This window comes from Pelophylax lessonae (genome assembly GCF_965119305.1).
Source record: "Pelophylax lessonae genome assembly, chromosome: 13".
Lineage (NCBI taxonomy): Eukaryota > Metazoa > Chordata > Amphibia > Anura > Ranidae > Pelophylax > Pelophylax lessonae.
The window spans coordinates 131,242,362-131,268,284 of NC_138780.1; the positions used below are offsets into that span (position 1 = coordinate 131,242,362).

Consider the following 25,923-nt stretch of genomic DNA (forward strand, 5'->3'; position numbering starts at 1 on the left):
AAGCTTATACTGTATCATAACTGTGTAAAATTTAACTGCCAGATTGCATGGTATAAGTGCAAGATTTGAATATGAATCACACCATCTTGTCCTAAATCTAGTTTGACCTTGCATTCTGAAAAGTATTGTTATACCTGCTTGTTCTGCATAGCTTCATTCTTTTTTAAGCTCTGTTTTTGAATCTTTACATACAAAGTGCCTGCAGTCCAGGAAGGCAGTGATGCTGCTACATCTGATGATAATGGGGGCTTTGATTCTCAATGGGTTGAGGAGAGTAATTCAAGAATTGGACCAATTGATTCCACTCCAGAAACCCGAGCAGTTGTCCAAGCCCTTCCAAGTAATGTGCCTCCAAGTGAAGACCCTGAAGAACGTAAGTAGATTGACGTAATCAGATTGAAGTGGAAAATAAGTAAATTCAAAGGATAGCATTCAATAAAAAAATGAAAATTACAACGATTAAACAAGTTTTCTGCACTTAATGGTAATTTACCAAATATGAATATATTTATAAATCTTATTGAGAGAAAAACTGTTGACTGCTAACCTGTCAAAGTAAAGGGTTTGTTTAAGTACTATAGAGCATTCAATCACATTTTTTTTTTTTTCTTTCCTGCTAATCCATTCAGCCATTGGGAGGTAAGAAAAACAAAACTCGGTACTTCTGTTATGAAGGAACGTATGACAGTGCTTAGTGACTGGCCCTTTCACTTGAGGGTGAAAGGAGTCCTCCCCTAGAGTGACAACACAATGCTCTATTTCTGTACTCCCAGTTGTTGAATGGAACTGCAGGGGAGTGAAGGAAAGCAGTGTATGCACTCCCGGGGAGAGGGCCATTAAAGCAAACCCATTGCTTTATTTTGAATGAGCATAGCTCAGGTGCTCTAAAAGTTAACATTTTAGTGAAAGAGTTGTACTAATTGCTTTCTAATACAGAGAAATCAAATGTATGTATGCAATTCTGGACTGCTAGAGCTACTCTTATTTAGCAAAATGGCAATAGTTATCCACTTTTAAAGTAATTGACACCTCCTTTTAAGGAATAGCTTCGCTCAGTGGAAACTAAATGACAAAATCATGCTAGGCTGTCACATTGACACAAGCCTATATTTTAGACTGTTTACCTGTAATACACACACTGCAGGTGAACAGCTTGTGACCTGTTTATTTGACCATAACCATGTCGTCTGTGGAGCAAAATTATTTACTCGTTCTGCTGGATCCTCTGCTGCGGGGCATTGTTGGACAAGCTTCAACTGAGAAGTCTTAACAGAATAAAATGCCATACAATGCTTGTTCATGTGTTTCACTTATGTAAACGTCCAATTTAACATAATTTACATTTGTCCGAATATTGTCTTTGAAAACCATTGTGGAATAACCTGGCCACACAAGCTATCCAGCAGCAAAGTATGTTAAAGAGAATAGAGCGTTCAGTCCAATATTCCTATACCACACCTGTTGTGAAGTAAAGCTGTCTAATCTGATTAGTGCTCCCAGGCGTGTGCTGTTACAGGACACTTCCCCCCCCACCTCAAATCTGTGCTCTCTCCCCTATGGGGAATGTAACAGGACTCTGCTTTGTGAGCCATCTCATAGCCCACAGACATTTCACAGGAAAGTCCAGGAGGTCTACAAAAACTGAACAGCCTTTCTACCAGTAGGTCAGACATATGTATTATTTTATTCTACAGATGTTCTGCAGTTTAGGGGCTATAAAAATACAGCCCTAAAGCTCTGCTACATAACTTTAAAATGATCATCCAAAAATATTCGCTCAACTGTCTGCTTTCCTTAGGGGCTGCTGTTTATGTAGATGTTTTTTTTTTTCTTCCTCGGTTTGGAGGGAGAGGCCTTTTACTTTTAAATTATATATTTTTTACCAACAAAATAAAAAACATACTGTAATTCCGCATGCCCTGGTGTTTTTTCCTTCTTTAGTCTGACACATTTAAAGGTTACATTTTGTTGAACATTTTGCTTTGCTGTATTGTTTCACATTTTATTTTATGACTGCATGCTAAGTTACAAATTGCATTAATATTTCTAAAAATTACAATAACAATAAATGCAGCACTGCCTATTTTATCCCTGTATCTTATGTACAATGGCCATTACTATATTTAAGTCTACATTTTGATATGTATCCCAGTGCACCCTTTAACTACTTTGTGTCCAGCCAGTTATTTTTTTCACAAACATGTTAAAAATCAGCATTTCTTTTTGCATGGTGGTGGTAAAATGTATGTCGCAATATATTTGCACAGTTTTACATATTTTTTTCACCTTTTTCTATAATTTTTTTTTTTTTTTCAACATTATTGCTTTTACAAGGGATAAACTAACATCTTTGTGGTATCTTGGGCAGTGACAGGTACTCTTGAGAAATCAGGAGACTATAAGACCCCTGATTCCTCTTCCCTCCAAGGCAGCTCATCAAACCGAAGCCTGAATTGATGAAGTTCCTGTTGCTTCCGGGATCATTCATCACAGAGGAGGGGGGGAGGTATGGATGTCCCCCCTCATCATCTGGGTTCAGCTGCCACAAATGATATCCTTATTCTCCAAAAATAATCTTTAAACATTCTATAGTTAATGGCCCTGGAATCCTATTTCATTGAATCACTTCTTACTATGGTGTTCTGCCTCTTTTTTGTTATGATCTGCCAAACCTATTTTCCCCTCACTTCAGTTTTTGTTTGAAACAAGCAGTGCGTTAGTTGCAGTGATGTGCACTTCTATGCACACTATTAATGCCATAATCCCTGGTCCATGATGGGAGCAAGTAAAAGGGGGTGGCTACGTTTCTACATACAGTGGGACCAATGTGGGAGAATGAACATAGGCACCCTCTAACAAGAAGTTGGAACACAGCAGCAAAAAAAAAAAAACAATCCTAAAATACAATGCACTCAAATAGGAATTTAGTGTCACTTTTAAGAGCTAAAGGACGGTTCAGAAATCTTATACGCTTTACCTGGACTTTTGACCTTCACTTACTGTACACTATTTAACACACTCAACCACTTTCTACTGGCTAACTATAATATGACATCATCTTCCCACTTCCCAAAATCTTAGTATATTTCTTTGTGAATACGCAGCTGCAGATCTTTTTGGCAGAAAAAAATCTCTCAGGGAATTCTAGAAGGCTAAGCAGCTGACACACATTTCTCTGGTTTTGTTTTTCAAGGCTGTTCATTAAATGTTCAGGTATGGTTCCAAATGACAAAACAAACTATACAATTGGCTTAATTAACGGATCCTTTTGTAATTTGGATCATTCTGTCCCAACATATACAGTAAATATAAACACAGTAAAAAAACAGCTTCATTTCTAATGTTTATTGCCCTATAATGTAAAATGGTGTAGCAGCTCCGCACAATACTGCTGGAGTCTTTACTGATCTGGTCACTGAATACAATCATTACAATATTGTCATACTAATGTATTACTCTAAAAAATGTCTGGTGCTCTTATGGCTTGTGAAATGCACAGTTTATTTTTTGTGTTTGAAACCTTTTGGGCCAATTAATTTTCTGGAACTGAAGCCTTAGTCTAAATATGATTTCAGATTATTCTCTGCAGGTCATGATGCTACTAACACAAAGTACACATGGGCCGATTGTCGGAAGACATCTGCCGGTTCAGTAAAAACTGGCCAACATTCAGCTTGTGTGTATGGTGGGCATAACTAGTAGCCAACCTTCTCCCAATCAGCGCTATTAGCCAATGGCTAAGAGCGCTGACCGCAGTGTTCTGGCAGAAACCAATAGAACAGCAGGGGAGATTGCTGTACTAACATTATATTGTTAGATGACCGTTTTTGGCATATGAAACCTGAATGGAGTCAGGTGGCTGTTGCCTGATTACGCTGGACAGCTTTAGTATCAAGGCTTGTGGAGTATAGTATTTTTATGTTGATAGGTTCTCCATTTTGAAGGTTGAAAAAGTTTATCAGGTAGGTTGAATGTTTGTATGTTGGTAGGTTCTCCCTTTGCAGGGAGAAAAGTGTATCTCCTGAGTTGGATTTTTTTCTGAGCCCATTTCTTAAGATTGTTCACCATTTAAATTGTGGTAGATCCAGTTGCCAAATATCTGTAGGTACCTTTTTTTTATACCTGTGTTTTTTAGATGGGTTTATCTGATGATCTTCATCTGTACACTGTCAACTTCTCTTTAGGTGGAGTGAAACTGGGACTAGGAGACTTTATATTCTACAGTGTCCTTGTTGGGAAGGCTTCAGCCACAGCTAGTGGAGACTGGAACACAACATTGGCTTGCTTTGTTGCCATTCTGATTGTAAGTATGCAACACATTTTGTTCCTCAGTAAAAGTACTTAAAGTAGTAAGTACCTGTGTACATGGTTATTTTGTGTGCTTTTCTTTTCCAAACAAGTCACTGCAAATGCTAAAGCAGCTTAAAACAATGCATAAGCTAATCATAAACCACTTGGAAGCAGGACAAAAGCAGGTTAAAGTGGCACAACTGTATCTTTCATTTTGCCTTAAAGTGTGTTTTGCCATGTCATTATTGCAAGCCAAATTTTTTTGGCGTGACATTTGCACCTGTTTTAATAACAGGTCAGTAGTAACATGACTGTCAGAGTATGCTGAGCTAATTTTTGCAGTTAACTCATTACTTCCACAAGCACTATAAAATACACCAGCTCATATGTGCTCAAAAAATGTATAATTAGTAATGACTTTCTTTTCTTGACACACTTGGTGGTAAAGGCTATAGTAAGATATATAAATCATATAAATGTGTTGCACTATCTTTTAACTCTTAATAATGAAAAATCATGTGTGACCAACTAACAATCAGAAATTGACAATAATAAGAAATCCTACCTACAGTATCCTAATAAACCCACAGACCTATACAGTGCTTTAAATCGGTGACATAAAGTCCACAAATGTCGATACACCATGCTTCGAAACTTGTGACTTTTTTGTGTGTTAGAGAATAATATTGCGGGTGCTCCTCCACCATCACATCAAACTGTTTACCAAGACTAGTGGACCCCACAGATCAAGAGATCTCACAGCACTTCAATATGTAATCCAAAGAACAGCCAGGATACAAACAGAAGCTCCCTAGTTAACTCATTCACATTGCAGGAAAAAACACAGAAACTTAATAGTGCACTATTTGGGTTGAAGCTTTTATTTAACCATTTGCCAATCGCACTGTAGCTGAATGACGGCTACAGCGCAGAAGTCCAGTTACACTTTTTTTTTTTTTTTGTACAAACTTTATTGCTATCACAAGAGATAAATAACATCCCTTGTGACAGCGTGGGGCATGACAGGTCCTCTTTATGGAGATATTTGGGGTCGATTGGACCCCAAATTTCTCCTCTGTCCCCTTTGCAGCCAATCGGACAGAGATCAATCTGATCGGCTGCTTCTCTGGCTGCTGGTGGCCAGGTAAACAAAGGGGAGGAACTGAAATTGACAAATACTCCTTGCTCCCAGTTTCCAGGGTTACAGAGAGGGGAACGATCTCAGTTCCTCTCTCTCTGTAGCAGCCAGCCATCCCTGTTGGCCGTATCACTACCGACCTCCGAGACGGGCAGGGAGAGGCTGCGGCAGGAGGGGGGGTATGACCCCCCCTTCTGCCATGTGCAAAAGTGATCAAGTGGCTAATTAGCCACTCAGATCACTTTTGCCTGAATGGGAATCGCCGGCTGCAAATGATACCGGTATGATACCTGTAGGTGCAGGCATTATCCTGGTATAACCACTGAAACCCAAGGATGTATGGGTACTTCCTTGGGTGGGAAGTGGTTAAGAATCAATTTGGCTCCCCATGCATATTCCTATTTAAACTCTCAGAGACTGCCTTTGTCACAGGATCTGAAGATGGGCCACGCCCAAAATGCGTTGTCATGACAGCCTTCTGAGATATGGCTCCATGGAACATTGTTGCTATCCCCTGGTGTCCCAACACGCACCGAATCCACTGACCACAGTGGCTGTGACATTGCCTCTGGTGTGCCATCCGGAAGCTTCAGCTACCCATCCTCTGCCTGAGGCTACCAGGATTGTCCTGGGATTTATCTGCGAGCCAGCAGCCTTGCTGCACAGCCTCATGTCATCTATGGCTGTCATATACATATCTGGCTTTTTGTACCTTTTTTTGCATCCTTGCCTGCTAAATACATCCCTGGCTTTGCCTCGTTGTGCCAGCAGTCCTTGACAGCAGTACACATGGGACTCTTCACCATATCCTTTGCATAACATCTGCTTTTTTCCATCTGGTCATACGAGTGATTTTACCTGGAAGATGACCCCCTCTCTCCCCTCCAGTACCTGCTTGATAGTATGCGTTTTCAGCTTTTTAAGCCGCATCAATATGGAATTATAGCAACATGTTATTGACACTTACACAATCCAGAATGTTTACACAGGAGGCTTTTAATCCTTTTTAAATTTGTTGTTGGACCAATAAACTTTTTTTTGTTTATCAACTGTAGTTTTGGTCTTTCACCTATGTGGAACTACAATTACCAGCCACCAGCTTTCACAACACTGGTTTGTGGCTGTACAGACTCTCAGAATCCCTTAGCGCTTTTATTGGGGCTCTTTGGTTAAATCGTGTCCAATCAGTGCCGTCTCATCAGCGCAAATCAGTGAAAGAAAAAAAGGACCTGTTTGCAAAATTTTATAACCAAAACAAACTTTTATTTATTTTTTATTTAGCGAAAAAAACAAAAAAAAAAACTCAGTGGTGATTAAAAGCCACCTAAAAAGAAAAGCTCTATTTGGGTGAAAAAAAAAAATTGTGTACAGTGCTGCATGTGCAATTGTCATTCAAAGTGACAGCACTGAAACGTGAAAATTGGCCTGGGCAGGAAGGGGGGTAAAAATGCCCAAATGGGCAAGTGGTGAAGAAAGGGCCAGTACTTACAAAACTTTAGTGTACAGCAAGATGTACAAACGAGCACTGCATGAAGACACTGCACCTCTCATGACGTGCGAAATGTCACCGCTACGTTCCACCTGATGTGCATTTAGTCTTAGATGATGTCTCCCAATCCTTTTTTAAGGATCGTTAACTATGAAGTTTATGATGTGTTTGTATCCTGGCTACTCTTTGGATCACATATTGAACTGCTGTGAAACCTCTTAATCTGTGGAGTTCACTAGTCTTGGTAAACCTTTTGGGATGGTGGAGGAGCACCTGAAAAAATAGGCTCTAAACACAAGTCACAAGTTTTGAAGCATGGTGTTGAGACTTCTAGACTTTATGCCACTATTTTAAAGCCATATATGTTTGTGTGTTTTTTTTCTAACGTAGGTATGACTTCGTTTTTCTTTTATTGTTAATTTGATAGTCACACATGATTTTTCATAAAGGAATATTGAAGCCTTTTTTTAAAAAAAATATCATATTTGCCATCTCCGTGCAGTGGTTTTTCACAAAGCAGCCCCAATCGTCGTCCTCTAGGGTCCCTCGCTGGCTCTCTTGGCCCCTCCTTCCTGCTGAGTGCCGCCCAGAGCAAGAAGCTTGCAATGGTGTCACCCAAGCAGGCGTTTTCTCGAGCTGCATGTACATTAACACACAGCTGCGGCTCGGCCCCTCCTCTTTTCCTCATCTCTGGCTGTGATTGACAGGAGTGGGGGCAAATCGCTTTTGCTGTTGTCTCAGCCAAAGAGGAGGGTGAGTCTCCAGAGAGCCGAGGCTCTCGTGCACATCGCAGAATCGAGATGGGGCTCATGTAAGTGTTGGGAGGGGCAGCTGCTGCACAGAGAAGGATTTTTACCTTAATACATAGAATGCATAAAGGTGAAAAACCTTGACTTTAAAACCACTTTGCGAGTTGAAAGAGTGCAACACATTTTTTATGATCCTATTATTTCAAAAACAACAATGCAAACATATGAGAGTGCTGCTGTATTACATTTTATATTTATACTAAGCACTTTAGTGCAGTTTTTTTCTCTTTTGTTCATTGATGGACACAGCTCCTCATCTTCTTGACTATGTGGGTTATACTGCCGTCTACAGGAGTAGGACACTAGGCAGAAAAGAGCTTGACTACGCCTATGAGGCAGTCCCAGGGAGTATACTCCCACTATCTGCTATAGGTACTTTTTTTTTTTTTCTGCCTAGTCAGGAGTAAGAACCTAGTTCCTTGCTGGGATCTCTGGTCCTGGCAATATTTTATTTTTTAATAGAATTTTTTTCCTTTTCGTTTTTTTTGTTCCTGTGAGATCTAGAATCAAGTGCCGGACTGGGCAATGGACTGGATAATCTAGATCCAGAGGGTCCCCCCAGTCTGGCCAGCGAGTGCGTGCAGACTGCAGCTCCGTGCTAGGTTGGCTGGGACCTAGCCCCACTGGACGGGGGCTGGCCTGTGAGTTAATGGTCTCGTGAGGGCGCTTACGAACTGGCTTTGGCCTGAGTCGAAGCGTTTCCTCTTGGCAGGCAGCACCCACGTTTCGATGGAGCCGGTGGTCTGCCCAGAGCGGTGCCCATCCTGTTCCTGGTGTGGTAAGTAGCTGTCCCCCCTCTAACCCTGGAGGGTTTTGGGATGGACGTGGGCCCCTCCCTGGGAGGAAATATGGAGTGGTTGGGAAGGCAAGGACTTTAATGGCACAGAAATATAAAAAAATCAGTTTATTGATAAATTCTTAGAAGGGGAGGGGGTTTTTGTACAATAAAATATAAACATTGGGCCTTAACTAAGGCATAGATCAGCCAGCAACAACAGGGTAGGTAAAAGAAGCGGATAAAGGCTTGAGATCCAAATTGGATGGTAGGCACGTGCATATGCTCCTGTGAGGAAAAACAAGCACCCTCTCCGGATGGGGAACCGCCACCAATTTGGATCTCCAGCCTTTATCTGCTTCTTTTACCTACCCTGTTGTTGCTGGCTGATGTCAGCCAAACATCTATTAACCCTTAGATACGATATTCCATGTGGAGGAGGTCCTACATTGGTGCATAATCTACTCGCTCCTGTTTTGATCCACAACACCCTCCTTGTTGGGTTTATCCTGCGCTATGTTTCTACAATTCTACACAGAATACCTTATTATAACCTCCAGACGAAGCTAATTGTAGCGAAACATGTCGAGCAATGGGAATACTAACAATATGAATATTTGAATACAGCATCAATAGATCTTGATGGACGGCAGTGTCATCTTCTGTCACCCCTCACTAGATCTCCTTGATGTGATGTATCTACTTATACTCTGTTACTAGGAGTTGTTTTGTATAATCTGTTATTCTGTATCAAACATTAATCAATTCTACTGCTATAGTGATTTATCTATGCCTTTGTTAAGGCCTAATGTTTATATTTTATTGTACAAAAACCCCTTCCCTTTTTAAGAATTTATCAAACTGATTTTTTAATATTTCTGTGCCATTAAAGTCCTTTCCTTCCCAACCACTCCATATTTAGTCCATTAGGGATGTTGCACTTGTTATCTTCCCCCTTATGTGCTCAGACGGCTGCTATCTGATCGCACATTTGCTCTCCATCCCCACCCTAGGATGGGTCGGACCCCCGTGCTCCCCTCCCTCCAAGTCAGTGTCCCCCCCCCCCTTTCTTCGTGGTCTTCTGCATGCCTTTGCCCCCCATCTGCCCACACCCCCCTTGGAGTGGACATACCTTTTTAGGTCAGCCTGGGGTGTTGAGCTGATGATGGGTCCCCCCCCCCCCCCGTCTTCACCTGCTTCCTCTGTCTCATCAGATCCAGAATCTGATTCAGCGGATGCGAGTTACCCTTCAGGGTCTGTGTCCACGCACCCTGCGTACTCAGATAGTGAGGATGCTCCTCTCGCTGCGCATGAGAAGGCGCTAGTGGATGCGCTGATGTATCAGTGCGGGAAACCTTAGTTATAGGATGCAACTAACGCAGCATCGGAGGCGCAGGTCACCTTTGGCACCCACAGGTCCCCAAAAGCGGCAAAGGTGTTCCCCTTTCCCACTGCCTTTGACAATATTGTCACAAAACTGGGGGGTGCCAGAAACGCACCTTTGCAATCCCGAAGCGTTTTGCAATGCGGTACCCCTATGAGGATTCCCTCCTTCAAAAAAGTGGACGGTTCCTCCTGTAGTGGACTCTCCAGGTTGAAAAAAGCCACCGAAAATCCTGGTTAAAGAGTCATTGGTCTTCTCAGATCCAGCTGATAGGAGGTCGGAGGCTTTGACCCGCCATATGTTCAATGTGGCTGGTTCGGCACTTAGGCCAGTATTTACTATTGCCCTGGTGTCCCAAGCTATGACAGAGTGGGTAAAACGTCTACGCCGGTACCTGGATGGGGAACAGCTCCCCCCTGCCTTTGCTGAGCTGGCGGATCAGTTGGTCCAAGGGCTGCAGTTTGTGATGCCTCTTTGGATGCAGCTCCCTTGATTTCTAGACTGTCTCAGCGGTGGTTCTGCGGCGCATTATCTGGCTGAAATGCTGGTCTGCGGACTAGGCTTCTAAAAAGGCCTTCTCCGAAAGACTACTCTTCTTCCTTAGGCTCCCAAGGGCAAGGAGTCCTGTCGCAGATGGGGGCCTTTCTTTTCAGTTCACAAGAGGCCTTTTCGTCCCTCAGGGTCTCAAAACAAGATCTAAGCCCTTCAGAGCCTCCGCCCGAGGTGCGAAGAGGACCTGGTCTGGCAAGCCATGAGCGGGTTCTGCCAGACCTGCGGACAATGCTTCCTCTGCATAAAGGGGTGCACTCACCTGTACCTGGGGTGGGGGCCATCTTTGTGGGCTTCCAGATCCATGAACCTCCTTGATACAGGACAAGTGGGTCCACGAAGGCATTCACTTTGGCTACATGATCGATTTTTGATCATATCCTCTGGACAGGTTCTTTCCTTCCAACCTGCACTTGTCCCCAGATCGCTTGGGGGAATCTCTTTAGGGCAGTGCAAGATTTGTTACTTCAAGGGGTGATTGTCCCGGTTCCAAAATCAAAACCTTTTTCAGGGTTTTTACAAAAACCTGTTTACACTTCCCAGGAAGGAAGGCAAGGTGCATCCAATTCTGGACCAAGTCGCTAAACTGCTTTGTGCGGGTACAGAAGTTCCGAATGGAATCCATTCTCGTGATGGTGGGGTCACTACATCAGGGGGATTTCCTCATCTCCATCGAGGACGCCTACCAACACATCCCAATATGTGTTTGTCACCAGCGCTTCCTCCGCTTTGCCGTGGGCGAGGAGCATTATCAGTTTGTGGCATTACACTTTGGTCTCGCCCTCTGCTTCTCGGGTCTTCACAAAAGTATTGGCCCCGGTGCTAGCATTACTGCGTCAGCGGGGGATAGCGGTACTGGGGTATCTGGGCAATCTGCTTTTGTGAGCAGAGTCTTCGACTGCTCTGATGGACAACTTGGAGATTACTCTGTGAACTCTGAGGGAATTCTGTTGGACTCTGAATTCAGAAGTCTGCTCTGGTTCCATCCACAAGTCTGGACTATCTGGGTCTGACTCTGCCTCAGCTAGTGTTTCTTCCTCTGGAAAAACTTCAGAAATTGTGGGAGGCAATTCAGCTTCTGCTGTCCAGCAAATGGTCATGTTTCAGTCTTGCATGGGGGTACTGGGCCTGATGGTGTCTACCTTCAAGGCGGTTCCATTTGCACAGTTCCACACGAGATCTCTGCATAAAGATTCTCGTGAAAAGGAACAAGAATCCTCAGCCTCTAGACAATCTGATCCTGTTGTGCCAGAGTACGAGAGGGTCCCTGGTTTGGTGGCTTTGTTCTCCTCTGGCACTTCTTCAGGGCAAGTAGTTTCTTCCCCTGTACTGGACGGTCATCAACACGGACACCAGCCTGTCCAGGTAGGGAGGCGTCCTTGGCATAGTGTGCGCTCAGGGGGTCTGGACTTTGGAGAGTCCAGGCTACCGATCAGTGTACTGGAACTCCAAGCGATCAGACTGTCTGGATCATTGAACATGTTGTCTCCAGGGGTGTCTGGTACGGATAAAACCAGACAATGCCATGGTCTATGTCAATCACCAAGGGGGGCGCGAGAAGTGTCCTGGCGGGTCGGGAAGTAAGCTGGCATTATAAGGTGGGCAGAACATTTAGTTCCAGCCCTCTCTGCTGTGCACATTCCAGGGGTGGAAAATTGGCAGGCGGATTACCTCAGTCGACAGGTGTTGGACCAGGGGGAATGGTCATTTCATCCGGAGGGACTTCATCAGTTGTGTCTCCAGTGGGGTACTCCTGAGGTGGATCTGTTGGCCTGTCGCCTCAACAACAGGAAAGTGCAGACGTTTTGTGGCACGGTCCCGGGAACTTTTAGCTGGCGCCACAGACTCATTAGTGGCTCCTTGGAGTCAGTATCGTCTGATTTGCGCTTTTCCTCCTCTCAAGCTTCTGCCGAGACTCCTGTGCCGGATCGAGGCAGAAGGGTTTCCAGTCATTCTAGTGGCTCCAGACTGGCCTCGCCATTCCTGGTATGCTGATCTGGTATGGTTGGTCACCGATGCTCCTTGGAGACTTCCTCTCAGGAAAGATCGGTTGTCGCAAGGGCCAATCTTCCATCCTGCTTTAGTCGCTGGCTTTGACGGCTTGGCTGTTGAACGCCAGGGGCTGAAGAATAGAGGGTTGTCTGACTGCGATTCCTACACTGGTAAAAGCTAGAAAATCTACTTCTAGAAAGATTTACCATCGTACTTGGAGAACGTAGATTGCGTGGTGTGACTCCCTCAGGGTTCACCCTCACTCCATTTGGGTGACTCAGATCTTGGCTTTCCTTCAACGAGGGGTTAAGCAGTGCCTGGCCTTGAGTACCATCAAGGGCCAGGTTTCGGCTTTGGCGGTTTTCTTTCAATGTCCGTTGGCCACACACTGCTTGGTGTGTACATTTCTCCGCTGTGGGACCTCAATTTGGTGTTATCTGTTCTCCAGAAGCCTCCCTTTGAAAACATTCGGGAGGTTCCCCTGCTTACATTGTCCCAGAAGGTGGCCTTGTTGGTGGCTATTACTTCTGTCCATGTCTGTCATTCCTTCCAAAGGTCGTCTCTCTGATTTTTAATTTGAATGAAGACATTGTGTTGCCCTCCCTGTGTCCCAGGCTTAAGCATCCTAAGGAAATTGCCTTGCATTCACTTGATGTGGTTTGGGCAATAAGGGTGTACCTGCCAGCTATGGAGTCTTTTAGAAAGTCAGACTCACTATTTGTCCTTACAGATGGACCTTGCAAAGGGTTAGCTGCTTCTGCTGTGACCACTTCCAGATGTATCAGATACTGTGGTTCAGGCTTATTCCATTAAGAGTCAGGTTCTTCCTTTCCCTGTTAAGGCATGCTCTACTCGGGCGCTTAGTGCCTCCTGGGCCTTCCGTCATCAGGTGTCAGTTATGCAGGTTTGCAAGACGGCTACCTGGTCATTTGTGCAAATGTTTGCAAACTTTTAGAAGTTGGCTGTGTTGACATCTGCAGGATGCTTCCTTCAGCTGCAAGAATTCGCAGACTGCTGTTTAGAGGACTTGGTCCTCTTTGATGGTGTTTTAATTTTTTTCGGATGAGCTCCAGTTGTTCCATGGTTGAGCTCCAGGTTACCTGGTTGGCTATGTTTCACCTTGGGAAGTATTTTTTTTCTTGCTGTTTCTACCCCTCATGTTTGATACTGCTTTGGGACGCCCCACCTAGTCAATAAGATGAGGAGCTGTGTCCGTCGATGAACGAAAGAGAAAATTGGATTTTTAACTTACTGTAAAATACAGCTATCTGATGTTCATTGACAGACACAACACCCACCCCTCTATGGAGTTGGGTTTATCTCTTCTGACACTGCTTGTAACAAAACGAGTACCTATAGCAGAGAGTGGGAGTATACCCCCTGGGACTGCCACATAGATGTAGTCAAGTTGTTTTCTGCCTAGTGTCCTACTCCTGTAGGGGGCAGTATAACCCACGTAGTCAAGAAGATGAGGAGCTGTGTCCGTCAGTGAACATCAGAGAAATAGATTTTTACGGTAATACAAAAATTCCGTTTTTTTTTCCTTTGTTTAGTAAGAGATAAGCAATCCGAATTTAGAATGTCACTGGAAACATTGAAATACAACTATTGTCACCTCAAACTTCTCACCTCACTGAGTCATATTGAACTGTCCAATATTTCTAAGCAGGTGAATAATTTGTAAACCAAAAATTTTCCAAAGTGTTTTTCTTGTAATGCCCATTTGCTATTTTTTTTCTTTACAGGGTCTGTGCCTTACTCTTTTACTCCTTGCCATTTTCAAGAAGGCTTTACCTGCCCTGCCCATCTCAATAACATTTGGACTTGTATTTTACTTTGCCACAGACAATTTAGTACAGCCTTTTATGGACCAATTAGCATTCCACCAGTTTTATATTTAAGTTCTGGACACTTGTTTTTTCTGGGACTAAACCCCCTCCCCCCCCTCTCTCCAAAGTGACTGTATATGTGAACAGCTAACAGAAAAGAGCATCTAATTCTTGATTTAATCCCTGAAATCTAAGGGAAAGTGTTGATTGCCCTCTTTCTAGTACTGAGCAGTTAATACGTCTTGGCAAGGTACCTTCATGTTGTTTTTTGTCCTACCCCCATCATCAAGAAAGTCCCAGACATCTAACATTTTCATCGTGGTGCCATTTTTGTACCTGCAATGTGTCGCCTGATGAAAAGTGCACATGGTGAGAAAAAAAGACTTCAACCATAATCCTCACCTACTGAAAGTGCCACTTCTGAAAACCCCTTTAGGAAGACTCAGCAGCAGCTGTATGAAAGTGAAGACCTTCAAGTGTGGGTATTCAAATGGAACACAGACAGATGTCGAATTCGTTTTTACCCTCAAGAACAAACAGAAAGGGCTTTTTTTTTTTTTTTTTTTTTTTTACTGGAATTCCCCACTAAGCTGGGAGTGAATAACACTGTAATATAAAGCAATATACTTATCTTCCAATAATAAACACTGTTGGAGTCTGTTAGTACATACGACTCGTTAATCCTCATATGCCAAACTTTTTCTAAAATGACAAATCTAAATAAGAAAACATTTAAGAAAAGTGTGGATGTATATTCATGCATACACAGCAGAAGTATGCTATTTGTTTTGTGTTTTTGGGGTAGTTTTAGAACTACAGCACTGCAAGAATATAAACGAGTAATACAAGTTTTATCCTTTTCAGCTTTTTGAGCAAAGGGGAAAAAAAACTGCCAACTTGCTACTGAATTGTTAAGCATGGACTTTGTAGTGTGAAGTTTTTTAATATGTTGAAGGCATTTGATTTACTGATGACACAAGACCAAGGCAACAGATCACACCTTTCATCAACAAATACATTAGGACTGGTTTGTTTTTGTAAACTTTGACCACATAGTTTTTGCTTATTTCGCATTAGAAAGAAAATTGTCTTTCAGTATAATGTAAACTAATCAGTATTTTCAGTATTTTATTTTTTTTTAAAGACTTTTTATATCTGTAGAGTAAGCAGTTATATAAATGTATAGAGGCAGACATATTTGCTTATTACAAATGTAGCCTGTGCGTCCCAATTGGTAGTTTTGCACATTAACTGTGCTCTGCTGGTTCTTTTCCAGTGTGCAAGTCTTTAGTCTGCCGTGACAGACTCAGAACTGAACACTTTATCTGATTCATCCTTTTTATCTTAGCTGTTTATCAAGGATGCTTTATTGCATTGCTTTGATATCTGCAGGTACTTTGAACCTGAACATATTTTTCATGAAATACATAATGAGAATATGGAATGACAAGCATATAAAAATGTGAAACTCCTAGTACTTAAATATATTCTAGTTCATTGTGTTTCAGGAACATTAAGTCTGTTCTATTTCTGAAAGGTACATTAGGTTTGAAGGCTTTTCAGTTTTTGTTGTTTTTATAAATATTGTAGACTTTTGCATTTAAATGCGGTCAGCGTAATACAAAAGGCACAGTTTTAGATTGGAAACAGTGACCCCCACCTGCTTCCTGAACATCTGAGACCTGTCACCTGCACCTCCGTCTTTCCTTTTAAACACTAGGATACTAGAAAAATAAAACAAGACTTCTAAAGTCCGTCAGATGAGCAAACACAATGCATCCACCCTCTGGCAAAACCATTACCCAGTTGGTCAGTGAATATTTGCATTCAAATAAAGGGCGGGTGGGGTTTCCAACATTTCTGATCAATCCTTACCCCCAGATAATGGCCAGCAGGATGACAGAGCCTCATAGACATAACATTTCTGCCCAATATGGCAAAAGTTCTCAGGGGTACATATAATATATATATACACTGCTCAAAAAAATAAAGGAACCCTTTGAAAACGCATCAGATCTTAATGAGTAAAAATCTTATGCTGGATATCTATACTGACACAGACTGGGAAATGTGTTGGGAACAAAAGGATGCCACATCATTTGATGGAAATGAAAAGTATCAACCTACAGAGGGCTGACTTCAAAGATTCCTCGAAAATCAAAGTGAAAAAATGATGCAGCAGGCCATTTCATTTTGCTGAAATTTCATTGCAGCAATTCAAAATGGTACTCAGTAGTTTGTATGGCCCCCACATGTTTGTATGCATGCCTTACAATGTCGGGCATGCTTTTAATGAGACGATGGATTGTGTTCTGTGGTATTTCCGCCTAGATCTGGACCAGGGCATCACTGAGCTCCTGAACATACTGAGGTGCAATCTGGCAGCGTCGGATGGACTGAAACAGAATGTCCAAGAGGTGTACTATTGGCATTAGGTCAGGCGAGCGCGGGGCCATTCAATGGTATACATTTTTTTCATCCTCCACGAACTGGCTGCATACTCTCGCCACATGAGGCTGAGCATTGTCATTGTTGTGGAATTTTCCTCAGGTACAAAATACCTGTTAGTCAGTGATACCAAATAAGACAACATATATAGCTGTATATATAATGAGATCAGAATAAGACTCAGTATAGTTGAATCAAAAATGACCTAATTTATTACAGCGTTTTGGAGTTTAAATATACTATATGACGTATAAAAAGAGGTTGTATTTTCATCTGACGTATACATCATTGTCCAATCAGGATTAGCAATTCTTTATGGTAAGCATAGTGTTAATCTATATTGTAATTTTCTGTCATCAGGGAATTTTCTGTAATGCTCATCAATGAATTTTCCAAGGGACTTTTGTAGAAGATATTAATTGTTCTGCGGTCAAGATGTCCAGACGGAGTTCCTCTTAATGAGAGATGGGGAGTTTTTGGCAGGCAGAAATATCTCAGGTTATATATATTTTTAGCTTTTGAAAGCTCGTGATACATTTAAAAGAGACAATGAGATTAATACCTTAACCACTTAAGCCCCGGAAGATTTTACCCCCTTCCTGACCAGGGCCTATTTTGCGATTCGGCACTGCGTGACTTTTAACGGGCAATTGCGCGGTCGTGCGATGCTGTACCTAAACGAATTTGACGTCCTTTTTTTTTCCCACAAACAGAGCTTTCTTTTGGTGGGATTTGATCACCTGTGCGATTTTTTTTTTTTTTTTTTTTTTTTTTTTTTTTTTTTTTTTTTTTTTTTTTTTTTTTTTTTTTTTTTTTTTTTTGATCATGCGCTATAAACAAAAGAGCGTCAATTTTGCAAAAATAACTATTTCACATTATTGTTTTACATTTTTTTTTTTTGGGGAATTTCATATAAATCAAAAATTTTTAACATTTTAGGCCAATTTGTTTTATGCTACATATGTTTGGTAAAAAAAAATCGCAAAAAGCGTATTTTGGTAGGTTTGCGCAAAAGTTATTGCGTTTACTATCTAAGGGAAAGATTTTTGTCCCATTTTTTTTTTTTTTTCTTTTTTACGCGGGAATGTGACATTGCGGCGGACAGATCGGACCCTTAACTGACATTTTTGACACTTTTGGGGTTACCAGTGACATTACTACAGTAATCAGTGCTATACATATGCACTGTTACTGTAAAAATGACACTGGCAGGGAAGGAGTTAAGTGTGTCCCTAGAGGGGTGCTTCTAACTGTGATTGGATATGGCTTGAGGTTTAAGAACAGATCAACGGTCCTACATAGCAGAACCGTATGATCTCAATTCTTACACTGGGGAGAATGACAGGCGGCTTTGTTTACATTAGCTGCCTGCCTTTCTCCCGCTGTAACGGACAATCGCAAGTGCCTGGCGGACATCGGGTCCGCCGGGCACGGGAGCGCGCCTCCAGTGGCGCGCGCTCGCTCCCTAGAGCCTCACAGGCTAGCGACGTAGACCTACATTGTTTTGCCTATGAGGAGCTGGCTGCCGACATAAATCGTCGTTAGGCAGTCGGCAAGTGGTTAAAGACGTCTTTTTATACAAATCGGACATCTTGTATACAAATTGGACATCTTGTATACAAATCGGACATCTTCCCACCTCATCTTCCCCCTCTTGAGAATTTACTGATCACCCTAACTACCTATCCACTCATCAGATCCCTCCAAGGGAGCAGCCCCTTACGCTTGGGACACTAGCCCAGAGGGCAAACCTCAGTGGGGGATGTCCAAGTCTTGGTAAAGTTCTGAGGCAGAAATTACTTCCTCATACATGGAGGGTTGAGGTGACAGACATTTTATTATAGTATACTCAGTTTCATCAATCTCTTCTGGACTTTGTGCTGTGGTATAATAGACGGTCATCTCGGCCTTGGTAATTCTTTTAGTTGAACACATAATCATCTTAATTCAATAGGAAACTAGAGATTATAATTATCATAAACATCAATATGAATACACCACTTTCATCATTTTAGGAGATACTAAGGATAAGGCAAATCCTCCAAAGGACTGTGTTCATTAGGAAGGACGGGACACCATTGGAAGTAAAGAGGCTATAGTACATGTTCCTGTGACACACTGAGAAAGTGAACTATGGGCCTTATTTGCTACATTCATAATAGATTCCTAAGCCCGAATGTTACCACCCTGGGGTGAAAATGGGTATTAATAACTTTTCTGCATAATACCTCAGTTGCTGTCTGATCAACAGAAACTTGAGGGCTTCTCCTAGGTGAGAAATGTCCATATTGTCATTTAATATGGCTTATATTTTATGTTTAACAGTTTCATTTTATAGGCTGTTCACAGTCAGCTGTGGGCAGGATATGTTTATCAGTGCTTGTGAACAGTCCATCCTCCCTTCATCAGTTTTATTTCCATAGAACGCTATACACACTGTAGGATTCTTGATTAGACTTGCAACTTTCAGGGGAACTAACATGTCCTTTCGTGCACTGGTAATGTTTCTATAGGATTTTGAAAACTCTGTCTGATTTAGATTCTCTAATACAAGTGGGTTTATTAGCACAGGTATAGTCTGGGACTCTGGTTGTAGTTGTTGTGAACGTATCTAGCACCCTGAGTATCCTGAGTTCCTGGCTACCTGATATTTAAACTTAACAGTACATTGGGCCTTGGGTTGTCTGTCCCTTTATCCTCCTGCCCCTTCATTATACCCAACATTCCCATACATATCAAAAATTAGAAGAAAATCTTTGTACCACCTTTTTGCTATGACTGGCATGAATCCATGTATCCCTTCTACCTTGAAGGATGTTGGTGTAACCAATTGCATGCTTAGTAGTCTGTCAAACCGAGAGTCTCCTTCTGACTCAAACCGAGAGTCTCCTTCTGATGTGTCTCCTGATTACTACCCAATCACCAAGCCTTACTTTATGACTTTTAGTATCCTCATTTGCATCTGGTAGGGATGAAAACACACTGTTATGCATTTTTGTCAATTGCTTTTGAAGCAATTTTATTTATTTATATGTTTTTGCTGTTACTACTGCATACCCAGTTACAGGCTTACCCTCTTCTGTGTAGAAACATGATCCATCTACATAAAGGGTCTCATCGGGGCTTTAGAGAGGAGCCTTTTTGGCAGGGCTCAAAGATTCGAACTCTGCAATCATCAGTTCAAAGCAGTCATGAGGGATATTAAACAAACACTTTCTCTTTCCCCTCTAGTGCCTGCTCCAGTACTTGAAGTAAACTGGCTTCAACACATTGCACCGTTTTATTGTGATATGGTCACTACTCAACAGGGCACACTCATACATTGATATCCGTGCTGAGGAGATGTCTGGTTTGTGCCCTGTGGAGTATCTCCTGTACAGCATGTGGGACCATTATGGTTAAGGGATGTCCCAAAACCATATCAGTTGTCCTATCCAGCAGTTCCTTGCAGGCTGCTACGGCCCGCACACAGCTGAGGATCCTTTTATTACTGGGTCAAGTTGGCCAGAAACATGCTAGTGGCCTCTGTTTGCCCCCGTGTTCTTGTGTGAGAACCCTGGATGCATGTCCATTCAACTTGTGACAAAACTAAGTAAAAGGTTTTACCACCTTTTGGGAGAGAAAGGGCGGGAGCAACCTGTAACCCCTCCTTCAGTTCACCCAGACAGACTATCTCTCCCTGATTTAAAGAGACAGACCGTCTGGTTGACAGAGACGGCAAATACTGCTACACACTGGATTAACGCAGTCTCTGCATCATAATATTTGATATTAGCTCCTACTACAGTCAGAATGTCAGCTCCTAACAAATTAATGGGCACGGCATTTGACACTGAACACTGAAACTTAACATAGTCTCACTTTTTTTTCATCTGTAAAGTTACTTCCCTTTTTTTTCTTTGAAGCAGGCAAAAGCCACTCCCAGCCCCATCTTTGCTACTGGTTTCTTACTGATTAACCCCTTCTAGTAGCCTTCACATCACATGAAAATCAAAAGGCAGCTGCTTGAACATCAGCTGAATCTGCGCTTCTGATGATATACGGACACAGGATGGCTGAATCCCTTATTCGCGGTCTATCTTCTGGGGGGTTGCGATTCTTTGCTTTGCTTTAATGCCCTGTCTTTACACAATTTGTAGTAGGTCACTTTCTTTTATACACCCATGACAGGAATTAACGTACTTTTATCTTTCAAACAAATATCCTCTAAAGACTTTGTCCCAATTTTACAGAAATCTGATCAGAGGTTTCCCTTTGGTTATAGAGAATGCCCCTAAAATACCACTTAAATACTATACTCAGATAAAAAGTTAATCTTAATTTAAAACTTTTTGGCTCAGTGCCATTAGGGTTCAATGGTCATGCGGTAACCCTTAATGTCCAAAAATTTATTCTATAACTATTATAGGAACAAAGATAATTACATTTTGAACCCCCTTGGCAAGCAGACAATTTTCAACATTTCACCAAGACTCCCTTTCTCATAATACTGCTGCTAACACATCAGCTTCCACTAAGTCTGCTTCATACATTCTGCAAGGAATCCTATATCAAAAACCACAATAGGCTGTTATGCCCCGTACACACGTGCAGATTATCTGAAGACTTTTGTCTGCAGACTTACCAAAACCGTATAATATGAGGTCAAACCTAAACACTTTCAATTTGTATGCAATCCGGCAGGCCCTTGCACTACATAGAAAAGGTAAGTCTGCAGACAAAAGTCTGCAGATAATCTGCACGTGTGTATGGGGCATTACACAAAAAAAAAAAACTATGCTCCCGGAGCATATAATCTAAGGCAGTGGTCCTAATAACCAGTGGCGGCTGGTGCTCAAAATTTTTTTTTGGGGGGGGGGGGGGCGCAAAAAAAAAAAATGTAATAGGTATTGCTTCGCGGCAAAAAAACGCGGTAAAAAATTGGGTGACTGAGGTCATGGTACAGGCATGGCACAGGTGATGGTATAGGCATGGCACAGGTGATGGTATAGGCATGGCACAAGTGATGGTACAGGCATGGCACAGGTGATGGTATAGGCATGGTACAGGCATGGCACAGGTGATGGTATAGGCATGGCACAGGTATGGCACAGATGGTACAGGCATGGCACAGGTGATGGAATAGGCATGGCAAATATGGTACAAGCATGGCACAGGTGATGGAATAGGCATGGCACAGATGGTATATGCATGGCACAGGTGATGGAATAGGCATGGCACAGATGGTACAGGCATGGCACAGATGGTGGTATAGGCAGGGCACAGGTGATGGAATAGGCATGGTATACAGGTGATGGCACAGATGGGATAGGCATGGCACAGGTGGTGGTATAGGCAGGGCACAGATGGCACAGGTGATGGTATAGGCATGGCACAGGTGATGGTATAGGCATGGCACTGGTGATGGAATAGGCATGGCACAGATGGCATAGGCATGGCACAGGTGAGGGCATAGGCATGGCACAGGTGGTGGTACAGGCATGGCACAGGTGATGGTATAGGCAGGGCACAGATGGTACAGGCATGGCACAGGTGATGGAATAGGCATGGCAGAGATGGTGGTATAGGCATGGCAGAGGTGATGGAATAGGCATGGCAGAGGTGATGGAATAGGCATGGCACAGGTGATGGAATAGGCATGGCACAGGTGATGGTATAGGCATGAGGAGGACTGACAGGAGGACTCACTTACCGGGCTGCTGCTGCTGCACAGGGCTGGACTCACTCATCTCTCTTCCGAGACCCGACTGTGACCGATGACCTCCTCACCTCACGCTGCGCCTCCGGCCTGGTCTGGATCTGGATGCGGTCTCTCTGCAGTGCCGCCGTCCCGTCCGTCCACGAAGATTAGAAGAAGGCCCGCCGCCGCCTGATCTGACTCGCCGAGTCATGGTCTCCGTCCATCTCCTCCTGCTCCGGTCCTCCTGGTGCCTCAAGTCGGGCTTAAACAGAGTGCGGACGCGATGTCTTCTTCTCTCCACTGGTGCTGCGCGACACACTGTGCTCGGGCAGGAAGGAAGGCGGAAGCGGTGATCGTGACGCCGGGGCGGTGCACCGCCCCACGCGTCACGTCACCAGATGATGTCCTACTGTGATTGGTCCAGGCTGGAGTCTGGACCAATCACAGCCCGGACATCAGAAAAGTGGGGGGTGTCGGGGCGCATTGCTCTGCGCCCCGATGACCCCCTGAAGAGCGCCAATCCGCGCCCCTGCTGGCCGACCGTGGGGTCAAAAACCCCACCGCCCATACCCAGGACAGTCCGGCGCCCCTAGTGGGCGAAAGTTTTTAACTTTTTTTTTTCATCTTTTTTTTGGGGGGGGGGGCGGCGCCCCTGCGCCCCCTATCGGCCGGCTGCCACTTCTAATAACCCTCAACATTGACCCCTTCGGTCAGAATCCGTTGTAGTCCAAATACCCATTATCTGCCTTAAATCTCCCAGGTCCCTGACCTGGGTCTGTATTTGGACAGCCAACACAATTACTGGACAAATTATTATGACAGGTTCCCTTGCTTGAAATCAAACTATTACCACACACACACCTATATATATATATATATATATATATATATATATATATATATATATATATATATATATATATATATATATATATATAAACACTAAAGCATAGAGGCAGAAAACATTAGACGTACAGACCAAAAGTTTGGACACGCCTCATTCAAAGAGTTTTCTTTATTTTCATGACCAAAATTGTAGAGTCACATTTCTAGAGGTAGTCCCCTGAAATGGTCTTCCAACAGTATTGAAGGAGTTCCCAGAGATGCTTAGCACTTTTTGGCCCTTTTGCCTTCACTCCAGCTCACCCCAAACCATCTCGATTGGGTTCAGGTCCGGTGACGGTGGAGGCCAGGTCATCTGGCGCAGCACCCCATCACTCTCCTTCTTGGTCAAATAGCCCTTACACAGCCTGGAGGTGTGTTTGGGGTCATTGTCCTGTTGAAAATAAATGATGGTCCAACTAAACCCAAAACGGATGGAATAGCATGCCGCTGCAAGATGCTGTGGTAGCCATGCTGGTTCAGTATGCCTTCAATTTTGAATAAATCTCCAACAATGTCACCAGAAAAGCACCCCCACACCATCACACCACCTCCTCCATGCTTCACGGTGGGAACCAGGCATGTAGAGTCCACCCGTTCACCTTTTCTACGTCGCACTAAGACACGGTGGTTGGAACCAAAGATCTCAAATTTGGACTCATCAGACCAAAGCACAGATTTCCACTGGTCTAATGTCCATTCCCTGTGTTCTTTAGCCCAAACAAGTCTCTTCTGCTTGTTGCCTTTCTTTAGCAGTGGTTTCCTAGCAGATATTCTACAATGAAGGCCTGATTCACACAGTCTCCTCTTAACAGTTCTGGAGATGCGTCTTCTTCTAGAACTCCGTGTGCCAGTGACCTGGTCTCAAATCTGAGCTGCTGTTAACCTGCAATTTCTAAGGCTGGTGACTCGGATGAACTTATCCTCCACATCAGAGGTGACTCTTGGTCTTCTTTCCTGGGGCGGTCCGCATGTGAGCCAGTTTCTTTGTAGCGCTTGATGGTTTTTGTGACTGCACTTGGGGACACTTTCAAAGTTTTCCCAATTTTTCGGACTGACTGACCTTCATTTCTTAAAGTAATGATGGCCACTCGTTTTCCTGTACGTAGCTGCTTTTTTCTTGCCATATTTACAAATTCTAACAGTCTATTCAGTAGGACTATCAGCTGTGTATCCACCTGACTTCTGCACAACACAACTGATGGTCCCAACACCATTTATAAGGCAAGAAATCACACTTATTAAACCTGACAGGGCACACCTGTGAAGTGAAAACCATTTCAGGTCATTACCTCTTTAAGTGTGACTCTACAATTTTCATAGTTATGAAAATAAAGAAAACTCTTTGAATGAGAAGGTGTCCAAACTTTTGGTCTGTTCTGTATATAGAATGACAGGTTAATTAGTCATATAATTTCAATGCTTGCTCTTCTCAAATGCACACTCTGAAATCAGACCGCTTACCAAAACACTGTGTGTCACGTTTCTGCGTGTCCAAGACACCCACAGCGGTCAGGGTTGACCCAGCCCCACCTTTCGCAACAAGTGTTAGTAGCAACAATATATACACCGGCTAAGGGTTTAGGTTCTTTTAAGAGGGTATTGCATCAAAAATAAACAGAGTTACCTAGATGTCATTGGATGGACTGAAAAACATTGTAAGCAGACAATGGGCTTACCTGGCCAGATATTTTCAGTGTATCCAATGCAGTCCAGATGTCTCACTCCGTCCGCAGATGACGTCACCTCTCCTGGGCTCAAGCTCGCCAAGCTGTTGTGGAATTTTCCTCAGGTACAAAATACCTGTTAGTGATACCAATTCATACTATATATATATATATATATAATTTTTTATATGATGAGATCAGAATAAGACTCAGAATAGCTGAATCAAAAATGACCTAATTTATTACAGCGTGTTGGCGTTTAAATATACTATATGACGTATAAAAAGAGGTTGTATTATCATCCGACGTATACATCATTGTCCAATCAGGATTAGCAATTCTTTATGGTAAGCATAGGGTTAATCTATATTGTGATTTTCTGTCATTAGGGAATTTTCCAAGGGACTTTTGTAGAAGATATTGTTCTGCGGTCAAGATGTCTAGACGGAGTTCCTCTTAATGAGAGATAAGGAGTTTTTGGCAGGCGGGAATATCTCAGCTTATATATATTTTTAGCTTTTGAAAGCTCGTGATACATGTAAAAGAAATTAAAAGAGACAAGGAGATTAATACCTTAAAGACATTTTGTATACAAATCAGACATCTTCCCACCTCATCATGCCCCAGGAGGAACCCAGGCCCCACTGCACCAGCGTAAAGGCCCGTACACACGTACCGATTGCCGGCTGTAAATATTCGGCCACCGTCCGATCGGCCGATTGTCGGCTTGTTAGTATGATGCTTCCGACAACCGACTGCGACTTTTCGGCCGAACAAAATCTGGTGTGCAGGCTATAAAATTTTTGTAGGCCAACAAAGAACGGCCGATTGTTCGTCAGTCAGTACAGATTTCGGCCGACAAAAAGCAGATGAGCAAGACTGGGCATGCTCAGAGAAGAAAAAACAGATGGAAAGTTAACCATCACATGACATCACTTCAGTCGGTTGTTGTTGGCCGAAAAAATTCGTGTGCAGTCTTTAGCACTTTTCA

At 43.0% G+C, this 25,923-nt stretch overlaps 1 protein-coding gene across 2 annotated transcripts in view; it reads left to right on the forward strand.

Annotated features, from left to right (window-relative positions):
* Nucleotides 1-14,921, forward strand: part of PSEN1 (presenilin 1) — an 89,400-nt gene extending 74,479 nt beyond the window's left edge. For both annotated transcript variants that reach the window (XM_082275774.1, XM_082275775.1), the window contains exons 8-10: nt 197-373; nt 4,185-4,303; nt 14,172-14,921. In XM_082275774.1, coding sequence (XP_082131900.1) covers nt 197-373; nt 4,185-4,303; nt 14,172-14,327 — 452 coding nt within the window. In that variant the 3' untranslated portion in view covers nt 14,328-14,921. The remainder of the gene's footprint in view (nt 1-196; nt 374-4,184; nt 4,304-14,171) is intronic.
* The last annotated feature ends 11,002 nt before the right edge of the window (nt 14,922-25,923 follow it).